The sequence below is a fragment of the Hypomesus transpacificus genome, chromosome 14, assembly GCF_021917145.1.
Source record: "Hypomesus transpacificus isolate Combined female chromosome 14, fHypTra1, whole genome shotgun sequence".
Classification (NCBI taxonomy): domain Eukaryota; kingdom Metazoa; phylum Chordata; class Actinopteri; order Osmeriformes; family Osmeridae; genus Hypomesus; species Hypomesus transpacificus.
Window position 1 is genome coordinate 3,156,517 of NC_061073.1, and position 12,552 is coordinate 3,169,068.

The following is a 12,552-nucleotide window of genomic DNA, read 5'->3' on the forward strand; positions in this document are numbered from 1 at the left end:
GGGGGGAGCGCGTTTTTGTATTGGGGGGAGGTGAACAAGTCATCCGATTTGGGGGGAGTTGACTCTATTGGGGGGGAGCAGGTTTTTGTATTGGGGGGAGGTGAACAAGTCATCCGTTTTGGGGGGAGTTGACCCGTATTGGGGGGGAGCGCGTTTTTGTATTGGGGGGAGGTGAACAAGTCATCCGATTTGGGGGGAGTTGACTCTATTGGGGGGGAACAGGTTTTTGTATTGGGGGGAGGTGAACAAGTCATCCGTTTTGGTAGGGGGGTTGACTCGTACGGGGGGGGGAATATTTTCATTTGGGGGATGTACTCATATTAGGGGGTGTGGTTTGCACTTCAGGGCCACCGTAGTTCATTCACCAATCAGAGGCTTTGACCCGCCCCCTGACTTGGTGACGGGGGGACGACAGATTTATTTTGCTGCAGGAAGTTTCACCGTGGATAAATGTAAGTATAAATACATAAATGTAAGTATAAATAAATAAATGTAAGTATAAATGAATAAATGTAAGTATAAATGAATAAATGTAAACACATGAAAACATAAACATATATATATACATAAAAACACAAATACATGTAACATTTATATATTTTGTGTCATTTATTTAAGCTTTGTGTTATATAATTATTTATTTATCCAAGTATTTATTTATTTAGTTTTGGCCCCTATAATCCTCCATAGATAACTGGACGCGAGGTGATACAAAACTTGCATAGAAACGGACATACTTTTTGGAGCTTTTTCCTCTTGGCAGCAGGAGATGGAACAAAAATCGAACTAACCTGGATTGTGACATATTTGTTTCCAGAGTTCCATTGATGTGACCATTGGATAAAACCAATAAACTAGTCGTGACGTAACACAGCCATTAGTAGTCTACGACGATACGTGATGTCATAATGTAGCCGAGCATATAATTCATGTTAAGTCATACGTTTCAGCATCGTTCCTGTGTGATACATTTGGAGACGCCACGCCGTGGAAAGCGAACACTTCACAGCACAAGTAGCAGAAGATTCCGTGGGTAAGTAACAAATATTGAGGTCTGGGATGAATCTGCCAAGAAAGTTATAGCCTAAAACTAACCTCACAATCTACTTTTGTGTTAAATGGTTTTGTTACTGTAAATATGTTGACGGTATCTGAGAACTTTGGCGTCGAATGGACTGTGATAACATTCAAAGTCAAAGTTGTCCATCTCGGTTTTTGATAGTTTTATACTATTGTGATATTTTCTTTATGAAAATTGTAAATTTCTCAGAGCCTAGTTATTAATCAGTCAAATGTTGTGTTCCGTGGTTTCAGATACTGGAGACTTATCGTTCACCCATCGTTCAGTGTGTTCGCTTGAAGGGCAGGTGTAAAATTGTGACACATTTGCTGAACTTAGAGGGTGTCATAATCAGTATGTAGGATCATCTATAAATGACCAAGGTGAGTACTAAATTAGACTTTAATTGTAAACTGATAAGTAAAATCACGTTTTTCTATCAAGTGGCCTGGTGTTTGCAGTGTCTCTCCCTTCGCCTTCCTTTGCAGTCATGAATAAAGGAAAGAAAGAAGATGGGGCGTCCCTTCCAGGGGCGTCTCGCTTTCCCTCACTAACCTCATCCAGGAAACGGAAGGAGACTGAGCCAGGGAAACAGTCCAGGGATCTCACCAGAAACCCAAAGTTATCTGGTAAGACCAGCTCTGGTTTGCAGTCGGTACCAGAAGACACCTTGGCCGATGCTCCAGCAGCAAAGACTCGCCTGCCTCCGCTGAGGACACAGGAGGCGGCAGGTGCCTCTAAGAATCAGCACGGTAAAAAAGAGGCCAAACTGAAAGTTCCTCTGCCCCCGAGTTGCAAGTCCAGTTCTATGGTTCGTTTGATTTCAAACAAAGATTCAAGCGTCCAGCCATACTCCAAACTTGAGTTCAGGCCCAAAACTGGACTGAAGCTGGATCAGACAGAGCAGAGGCAGCCGTTCCCTCCTCTGTGCCCCCCTGCTCGGCCTCCAGGGCAGCCGTCTGCTCGCGGCAAGCGTAGACGTCTCGTCGCCGCGTCTGACTCTGAAAAGGCGCCCCTGACTCCGGTCCTCCCTCACATCGAGGCACCGGCCGTCTCACGCACCGCAACGCTGGACTCCCAGATGGACGTCTCCTGCGCTGTGCCAACTACACGGATCGTCCTACAAAGTAAGTTCTTGAATGCTAACCTCAATACATTCTCTTCTCAACCTTCTGGCACCCACTATGCCTGCTGGAGTTAGACTAGAAGCTGCCGGAAGTCACGCTAACCAGAAGTTTGATTTCCCTACAGAACAAACAAAGGTTGCCCAGGAAACTCTGCCCTCTCTTCCTACCAGTCTGGTGGGCAAACGGCGTCCTAGCTACCTTCTGATTCGTCCACCCATTGACAACGCAGCTTCCGCAGACAGGACACAGAAGTCAGCTCACCCGTCCAAACTGTCCAACCCTGTCAGCAACCTGGTTGTGGCTCCACCCACCAGCGCCAAACCACAGAAGCGTACCTCCCAAAAGGTCCGGCGTCTGCAAGCGCGTGCTGACCAGGCCTCCGAGGCCTCCCAGGACGACGGCGCAGCGAAGAAATCCTGTCTCTTCCCGCCGATCTCTCGCCACCCGCCTGACGGAGACGGCAAGACTCAGGCCCCGCTGAGGCCTCAGGCCCCGCTGACCAGGCCACCTCAGGCCCCGCTGACCAGGGCATCTCAGGCCCCGCTGACCAGGGCATCTCAGGCCCCGCTGACCAGGCCACCTCAGGCCCCGCTGAGGCCCCAGGCCAGTGAGGAGCAGCCGGCTCTGCTCCCCAAGAGGAGAGCCATGGACATGGTGGAGGGGACCTCCTCTCCTGAGAGGATGCTGGATCTCGTGGCCGAGCAGTACTCCTTCAGCCAGTGCCTCATGTCCTGCCCCAGCACCCCACCAGAGCACGTGTGGATGCACAGCCACAACACCCAGGAGGAGCGGGTGTTCCTGCCTGACTTTGGGCAGATGTTTGAGGAGGAAGATATTGAAATGACGTCTGGAAACAAGAGGGAGACCCTGAGAGGAGACGGGTCCCAATAGTCTGGGGCCCATCCAGACATGCAGGACTAGGGTTCTAGAGAAGATGATGTGTCCTCTCTCTCTTTTCAACACCTAAACGAGGAGATCACCCAACACCTTCTTACCCCTCCCCCCTCCCCCCCATCCACCCTCATATCTCTCTCTCTCTCTCTCTCTCTCTCTCTACACTATCAATTTATCAATCTTATTTTTCTGTCTGTCCATGCACCCCTACAACCATTATCCTTCAAACATACATTACAACATACATCAATCTCTCTCTCTCTCTCTCTCTCTCTCTCTCTCTCTCTCTCTCTCTCTGTATCCCTCTATCTATTCATCCATCCAACCATTCATCCTACAAACACGCACGACCCATCAAACCAATCCCCCCCCTCCCCCCCCTTCCCCTGGGTGTTCTCCCGTAGAGACTCTCCAGAACATCCGAGACGTCCCATCAAGAACACATCCCTCAGCCCTGGAACTAACCTGCAGCACAGTCTCCTCCTCCACCAGCCCTCCAGACCTCACACACCTCCCTGATTGGCCTCAACATTACACAGAACCTCCACTCTGATTACCAACAGGGTGACAGCATAGCAACAGGATTTTTTCATGTATTTCCTTTAACATGCTCCGTGTAATAAATTTTGCATTTAAAAAATAACATGTAGGCAATTCATGTGTATGTGCCAGGTTTACAATCATGAATTCATGAAAACGTTTTGTTGCATTTAATTTCATGAACAAATACATTTCAGAATCAGAATCAGAAGGGATTTTATTCGTCATGAGTGTTTGCACAAACAAGGAACTTACTTTGGCAGGGAGGTGCATACATTTAACATATAGGAATATTGAAACTTAAATATGTGGACTAACTATACAAAATGAGCAAAGTCTAGCTAATACTAAGGGGGGTCTAGGTAATACTAAGGGGAATAAGAAATAAAAATATAAGTAGCATAAAAATATAAGTAGCAATTTACAATTTAACCTAAAAATACCCAAGCGGAAGGACTCCACAGTGTTGACTGGGGAGTCACACAGGGTTATGGTGTGAGTGGGGCTGTGTTCTTCCTGAAGTCCACAACCATCTCCACTGTCTTAAGAGTATTGAGCTCTAAGTTGTTCTGGCTACACCAGGTCACCAGGTTGTCAGCTTCCCACCTGTAGTCAGACTCGTACCCGTCAGAGATGAGCCCAATGAGGGTGGTGTCATCCGCAAACTTCAGGAGTTTGACAGACAGATGACTCGAGGTGCAGCTGTTGGTGTACAGGGAGAAGAGCAGAGGAGAAAGGACGCAGCCCTGAGCAGATCCGGTGCTGATGGACCGGGAGTCAGAGACTTGTGTTCCCAGCTTAATGCACTGCTTCCTGTCAGACAGGAAGTCTGTGATCCACCTGCAGGTGGAGTCGGGGACGTTCAGCTGGGAGAGCTTGTCCTGGAGCAGGGCGGGGATGATGGTGTTGAAGGCAGAGCTGAAGTCCACAAACAGGATCCTGGCGTAGGATGCTGGGGAGTCCAGATGCTGTAGGGTGAAGTGGAGGGCCATGTTAACGGCATCATCCACCGACCTGTTGGCTCTGTAGGCAAACTGCAGTGTGTCCAGGAAGGGGTCTGTGATGGATTTGAGGTGTGCCAGCACAAGGCGCTCAAAAGACTTCTTTACCACAGACTTCATTACATTACCATTTGCGTATAGCCTTAGCTTTTCTAGATAACCTCTCTCTGAAACAGGAAGAACTGCACCTGTGACTGAGGAGAGCCACACTGACCTGGCGGAACATTTACATTCAAGCAAACACTCTACAAACACTCCACAAACACATTGTCGTTACTGTAAATAGTGTCTTCAGTGTGAGGGTGGTTGGGGGCAAGAAAGACAGATGACCCTGGAAGACAGAGAGATGTGCCGGGGAACACTACCTGGTCCAGGATGCTGTGTGGTGACTTCACTGTAAACACTGCCTGGTCCAGCATGCTGTCCTGTGACTTCACTGTAAACACTGCCTGGTCCAGCATGCTGTCTGGTGACTTCACTGCAAACACTGCCTGGTCCAGCATGCTGTCCTGTGACTTCACTGTAAACACTGCCTGGTCCAGCATGCTGTCCTGTGACTTCACTGTAAACACTGCCTGGTCCAGCATGCTGTCTGGTGACTTCACTGCAAACACTGCCTGGTCCAGCATGCTGTCCTGTGACTTCACTGTAAACACTGCCTGGTCCAGCATGCTGTCCTGTGACTTCACTGTAAACACTGCCTGGTCCAGCATGCTGTCTGGTGACTTCACTGTAAAGCCCTCGGTCAGCGTTTCAATGTGCCCTCTAAGAGAACAAACCGCTAAATGAAGGCCTTCATTTCTTTCACTGTGAGCCTATTTCTAACAGACAGTAGTTATTTGAAGTAATCTGCAATTTTTGCATTGATCTGCAATTTTTGCACTATTGTACTGTACTCCACCTAGGTTAGAATAGGATATTGAGTTGTAATGGTGTTTATGTGCATTTAGGGTTAGTATAGTGCAGCTTCTAGGGATTCCCAAAGTGTGGTGCGCCTCTAGGGGGTGCGCGAGAGGAAAAATGTAATGGTGGTCTATTGGTGTAATATGAATTATTATATGGCAACGACAGTACAAGCTTTCTGATCGGCTAATGGGTCCTGCTAGCCGCGTATTGCCCTCCTCGCCCGTCTGACACGGATCCGGACCAATTATTTGTTTGTAAACATTCTGGATACGCGCGCAGCATGGTGGCAGAAAACGGGGTAACTGTAGCCTTTATAAGGGCTAGTTACACGGATTATTCCAATAGTTAGATTTTAAAAGACCAAAAAGGTCGAGGAGGACAACCTTTTTGGGAGAAAGCTATTCCACATTGATCTGTCACATCAGAATTTTGATTTGGGGCACGGAATTCTTGAAATTTGAGTGAGAATGTCGCCCGGTAGACCGCATAGTCTTAGGCGGCAGCCATGTCTTCACGTCAAGACAAAGTTCATTTTTTTTTCAGTTTTACAGTCAGTCCTACATCAAAAAAAGTCGAGCAGGGCAGCTTTCAAGAGATCTGGGAATTCTGCTTTTTGCCAGCTGGTCCAATTATTTTTGTGATTTGTGTAAAACTGGCAATCTGAGTGAGACTGCGTCCCCGTTACTGTACAGTAGTGTTTTGACGTTAGCCTCAGTCAGACTCGGCTCGCTCACTGGCAGTCTGCACAATGTTGTTTGTCACTCCATTCTACACTTAGAACGTCAGGGAGGACTGCCTTTGGTAGATACAAGCCATCTGAAGATAGCCAGAATTTCGGATTTCTTCAACCAAACCTGTTTCATTCATCATTTGCCTGAGAAAGAGATCTCCGTTACTAGCTAGCCAGGCTAGTTTAGCCCGTTTCACTCCTCAGGCTATTTAAGGGTACATGTTAGCCAATGAACGCCAGCAAGATTGGCACGTGACTTGAGCATATTAATTGATGTGTTCCTGTCAAATAAATATTTCTCTAGTTTCTCTCCCATGAGAGCCAGTTCAGAAACATGGTTCTTTCACCTGCACTGTTAACACTGGGTCAAATACTTACTCTCCTGTCTGCAAGGCAAAGGACGTCAACAAACTGAGAAAACTCATAAGGAAAGCAGAGTCTGTGGTTGGCTCTAAGCTTGTCACCCTGGAGGAGGTGGTGGAGGACAGGATACTGGCAAAACTGCTGGCAATCATGGACCATCCCTCTCACCCCCTCCACAAAACCCTGGACAAGCTAAGAAGCAGCTTCAGCCACAGACTCATTCAACCCCGCTGCTCTAAGGAACGATTCAGGAAATCGTTCCTCCCAACCGCAATAAGACTGTTCAACTCATCTACCTCTTTCAGAGCCACCATCACAGAACTGCACTAAACCTGTCTACTTGCACTTTATTCTATTGTATTGTATTTTATTGTATTCAAATATACCGGCTGCTATGACAACTTAATTTCCGTTCGGGGATGAATAAAGTACTCTGTCTATCTATCTATCTTACGCCAGGATCGCTGCAGAAACCTACTCTGCAAAACAGGGCATTTTCAGCGGACTAAATCTTGTAAAAAAACTCCACGCGCTAGCAAACTGTTCTCTCATTGGTACGATTTTAATGCGGCTTAATAGGCTGTTGCTTTTTTTTTTAAAGGTGTGGGTTAGTGGGGGTGCGTGAACCCAGTCGGCATGTAGTAGGGGGTGCGTTATGGAGAGAGATATGTCTCAAAAGTATTCGTAAATGCAAGTACCATGATCCACAAATGTTTCACGATTTACAAATGTGTTTTGCGATCCACAAAAACAAAATTCTAACTCGTGATTTGTAAGTTGGCATTTACATAAATGTGCTATGATTTGTACACATAGATGTCCATTCGTAAATATATCGTTTGTAATTTCTTAAAATACTTAACATTTCGTGCGTGCATTTCTCATGGTCTGTCATTTGTAAATCTACAATTCGCGTGTGAAGTGTTGAATCTGCATTTGTGGATCGCCCAATACACGCGTGCAAATCCTTCTTCCTATGACGTAATTTTGAGACAATCTTTTCGGTCTTTTGCGATCCACACACAAATGGCTTTCTGATTCACAAATGCAAGCCTCCCCCCCCCCCCTTCGACAGTGCCATCCTATCCGTAGGTGGCAGTGTTGTCCTCTGCCTTGATGGTTGTACGCCAGCGCGTTCAAGGATTTTGCCGCCTTCAGGGCGCTTTCAGATTCTTAAAGCTATGGCTGGACAAGGATCGACTCCTGATGGTGTGCCTTCGACAGTAAGTAAAAATCGCTTGAAAATGCCTTACTCGCTTAACAGCGAGATAGTAAGCCAGCTAGTTAGCTAATGAAATGTGTAACTTTGCTAAGAGAAGTGATTGTAATTGCTGGATTTGTGATAGTGATTGTAATTACATTACCTTACTACTTTGGTTTTTGTTAATTAGCTAGCTACTGTTAGCTGTACCAACATAAACAATGGAGCTAGTTAACTAACTAGCTTTCGACAGTGAAATGATAGGCGGCAGTGTTCGATATAAGATAATGATTCCATATCTCTTTGTAACAACATTTTGAATGGGAATTTGTACCATATTTTAAATAACAGAACATGGTGGAGAACATGGCTCAGGCATTGTTGACTGCTCTGACTAGGGCAGCCAATACCTCTCATAGCCTTCCTCCAGCTCTACACCCCGGCATCCTCCCCAACTCCCCAACTACAACTAACGGTATCTGTCAGACCCCCACCACGCCCACCATGACTTCAAGTGTTAACCAGTCATTAAAGAGGTAAGACTGAAGATGGCAAACTTTAAGACAATATGGCCATCCAGTGGGAAACAACTACATTTCTGTTATAAATAAAAATGAGAGTTCCATTATTCTTGTAAATGCTATCTTGTTTGTCTCCTTTTGTAGGCAGTTTCCAAATATGTTTTTATCAAAAACAAACAAAAGAGGGAAAGGACGGTTTTCCAGCTCTCCCCGGTCTGTTCCTGTTAAAAACCTTGACCTCCAAATAAATGTAATGTCAGGACCCACCAATCGGACCCCCACAGGTTCTAAGGAGCTCGAGCTAGCCCAGACAGGGCTAGGAAAACGAATGGTGTCAGTGCCAGAGGACAGCAGCCATAAAGAGGTCTTAATTTGATTTTATATGTTGCTATGAAATAATAATGACATTTACGTAGGCCTCATTTGATATATTATTGATTTCACTGCCCCTTTGTCCATTGCAGAGGATGCCACTTAGAACTCAACATCTTTATTGTGATTTTGATGTCTTTTTAGATAGTGTCACTGATAGAAGAGGAGTTTTTGAAACTCCGCCCCCTTGAAGGAAGGTGGATGTTTTTCAAGGCAACAGGTATTGTTCACAGAAACAAGATCTTTTTTGCACTGATGGTTAGCCCTTATGCTTACTGCTGGTGTGGCTGTTAGAGAGCAGTGTGACATTTTTTTCCACTATTGTTGTCATACTGACATCATTTTATGTTATGATTTAGGAGGCAGTGGCCAAAGGAAGCTCTCTATCGTCCCCATGGACACAGAAGGCTACTCTGTCCGGCAGCTTCGCACTGCATCAAACAATGGGAAAAATGTCCTCTTTTTGGTTCCTCTGCAAGAGGAGTTGGACACAGAGCCACTTCCTTACAATGCAGCAGAATTTGCAAGGATGCCACAGGTGCCTTGCCTGACTTGCAATACAACCATGCCCCTGCAAATGTTGGCACTTCATGCCGAGAATTGCCAACCAACAACAGAGGTGAGTTGTGTGATCTGTGATTGGATGTCATGTTGATAAGATGTTTCAATGTCAATTGCAATCACAATGTCAATTGGGCACAATCCAACAGTGTTAATTGATCTTTACACTGTATTACGTATTATGTGCACTATTTAAACAATTACATTGTGTAACATGGCTCAACAACATTGCTAACAGGAGCAGAGTGGTGTGGCGGTCATAGAGGAGGAGAATGAGGAGGAGAATGATGCCATTGGCACTTCAGAGGAGCAAGGGGTAACTGTTGCCAAATTTACCTACTTGAAACAAACTATGGAAAATGGCGATTAATGTACTTTGTTATAAATCTTTATCAATTTTTTTTATAATTGTTGTCATCAGTGTTTTCTGTTGTAAGTGATGTTGAATATATGGTTTCCTATTTGTCAATATTGTCATCTGTACAGGTGTGCCCTATATGCCAAGAAGTATTTCCTACTTCAGTGCTCCCTCTTCATGCCAGTGTTTGTGCAGAAAGGTAAAACAACTTGTTAATTTTAATGCAGTATCACATGTGAAAGCATTTATTTTCCAGCTATAGCATAGGAAGTGTACAAACAGAAATGGCACATAAAACAATTGTGCTTGGTGAATAAAATGTGTTTTAAAGGTTTAAGGTTGTGAAAGGATTTTATGGTAAGCAATGTATGGTAACAAAAGAGGATCCAAGCTATTCTACACAATTACTGTGGTATTGACATGTGCCATAATGTTTTGTGTTATGTCCCTTTTGTTGTAAGATCCTTCTGCAACAACACAATTGTGGAGCCTGATATGGAGGTTCCAGGCCCTTCATCTGCAGATTCCTCTGTGGCTCGATCAGCCCTTCGTTTAACAACTTCTTTAGCAACAGGTAACAAAGCAAGACTATTGTGATATAGGGAGACACTAAAGCTTTCTTGGACCTGATCAACTGCTCATACAATCATCATGTCAGCTAAATCCTTACATGAATCCAACATTTGTATATCCTGTTTGGAAATGAAACTGTTCATGATCAGTGTAGTATAATTACACGCATTCCATCCTTGTCTCACAAAAAGCATGGAAAACAGCAGATACCCCCCTAGAAGCCATGCGGCTGTTTCTACAAGAACTGAGGCAAGGAGGAGAACACCAGCCATCTCTACTGCTGTCACTGGATGCCAGGGATGATGATGAGGAGCGGGACAGTGCCCTTGTTTCTTTTTACAAAGAAATGCGTCAAAAGAGCCAATGGACAGCACCTTTCAAGTGCCGCATTCTAGGTATTGTTTGATAGATGTAACACATTAATTAAACATTCTATATGTTAAAGTGCAATCAGCATTAATACGTTTTTTTTATGCACTGCCCATGGAAATCATGCCTATGTTGTATCAAATTTCTGTAATGACCCCATGATAGTTGTACAGTAAATCCAGCAACTTCAAATCACATATGAATTGGGACATTTCCCAAACTGTATGTGATGAGTTAGTACCATGGTCTTTAACTATATCTATTTCAGAATGACACATCTGTGTTTACATTTACTTTTATTTTAACCAGTATGTGGATGATTTTGAAGAGCAGAGTGACAAAATATGAACATTTTGTTAGAGAAGGAAGTAAAATACTTGTCTCACATAAGTGTTTTTATTGCAGGGGATGCTGCAGTTGGTGTGGGGGTTGCTAGACATACCCTGTCATCAACCATTTCCAAATTAAAACATGGGTTTAAACTGAACTTGGGTTTGTACTTTTCACTAACATTTGGCATTTAGTGCTATTCAAACATAAACTAATAGGCTGGAGCGAGATAGGGATACCAGTGTAAACACATTTCCTGACACTAAATTTCTCAAATGTGTTTCTTCAAACTGTCCTTATAGTACCTGTCATGTTCTTCAATTAACTTTGATTTGCTTGTGTATTTATCTGTAATGGTTCAGGAAATGCTGCAGTGACTACAATGTTTGAAGGACAAACAGACCACCTTGTGCCTGCCTTGTCCGCAGCCCTCATTGCACTGCACTCATGACGACCGCAGTGAATTCCCGAGGTAGATAGAAGGGTCTGATTTTTACAGTCCTTGAGCTGCTAACTGTAAAAATCAGACCCTTCTATCTACCTCGGGAATTCACTGCGGTCGTCATGAGTGCAGTCTACATCCCCCCCCAGGTAGACAAGGCCGCTGCTTTGGATGAACTGTATGGGATTATCAATGGTCTGGAAAATGTGCACCCAGAGGCAGCCTTCATTGTTGTTGGTGATTTCAACAGAGCTAACATGAAGAAAGTCCTGCCCAAATACTATCAGCACATTGACTTCTTCACACGTGGAGACCAGATCCTTGACCATTGTTATACAACATTCAAGGGCAGTTACAAACCCCTCCCCCGCCCTGCCTTTGGGAAGGCTGATCACACCTCCATTCTTCTTCTCCCCGCATATGAACAAAAGCTCAAACAGGTCAGACCGGTTGAGAGGTCAGTTCACCTATGGAGTGACGAGTGTGTGGCGACCCTCCAGGACTGCTTTGACACCACTGACTGGCTGATGTTCAGGGACGCAGCAGATGGGGACATTAACGAATACTCAGACACTGTCTCCAGCTACATCCAGCACTGCATTGATGACGTTGTCCCCAAGAAGGTTGTCCGGTCTTTCCCAAATCAGAAGCCCTGGGTTGATGCCGCGGTCCGGGCCAAGCTGAGAGCCCGTACTGTCGCCTTTAATTCTGGGGACCCTGATGAGTACAGGAAGGCCAGATACGACCTTCTGAAGGCCATCAAAGCAGCGAAAAGGGCCTACAGGACCAAGGTGGAGTCCAGCTACCATGGCTCTGACCCCAGGCGCATGTGGAGTGGACTTAAAGCCATTACAGACTACAAAGGGAGAGGCTACAATGAGACCCAGTCTTCTGTCCTACTGCCAGACGAGCTGAACTCCTTCTACGCTCGCTTTGAGAGGGACAGTGAACCCCCTGCAGTGGAGCTACCTGAAGGCCAAGCCAGTGGTGTGCCTACACTAACTGTAGCTGAGGTGAGGTTATGCTTTAAGAAGATCAACCCTCGCAAGGCACCTGGCCCAGACGGCATATCAGGTAGGGCCCTTAGGGGCTGCGCTGACCAGCTGGCAGGGGTCTTCAGTGACATCTTCAACCTCTCCCTTAACCTGTCTGTACTCCCCACCTGCTTCAAGAGGACCACCATCATCCCTGTGCCCAAGAACAC

General features: G+C 45.5%; 1 protein-coding gene across 1 annotated transcript; it reads left to right on the forward strand.

The window, feature by feature from the left end:
* The first annotated feature begins 8,558 nt into the window (after nucleotides 1-8,558).
* LOC124476359 lies at nucleotides 8,559-11,357 on the forward strand. Its single transcript, XM_047033462.1, has 9 exons — nucleotides 8,559-8,707; nucleotides 8,860-8,935; nucleotides 9,075-9,334; nucleotides 9,515-9,592; nucleotides 9,763-9,833; nucleotides 10,096-10,208; nucleotides 10,399-10,602; nucleotides 10,982-11,068; nucleotides 11,269-11,357. Exons 1-9 carry the CDS (start codon nucleotides 8,597-8,599, stop codon nucleotides 11,355-11,357), a joined length of 1,089 nt encoding a protein of 362 aa, XP_046889418.1. The 5' UTR covers nucleotides 8,559-8,596.
* Nucleotides 11,358-12,552: the final 1,195 nt, after the last annotated feature.

Excerpts from the sequence above, each read along its gene's own strand:
- LOC124476359 (XM_047033462.1), top strand. The coding sequence starts at position 8,597 with ATGTCAGGACCCACCAATCGGACCCCCACAGGTTCTAAGGAGCTCGAG. Across the intron at positions 10,209-10,398 it reads AACAACTTCTTTAGCAACAG|CATGGAAAACAGCAGATACC; the intron begins GTAACAAAGCAA and ends TCTCACAAAAAG. Across the intron at positions 11,069-11,268 it reads TGGGTTTAAACTGAACTTGG|GAAATGCTGCAGTGACTACA; the intron begins GTTTGTACTTTT and ends GTAATGGTTCAG.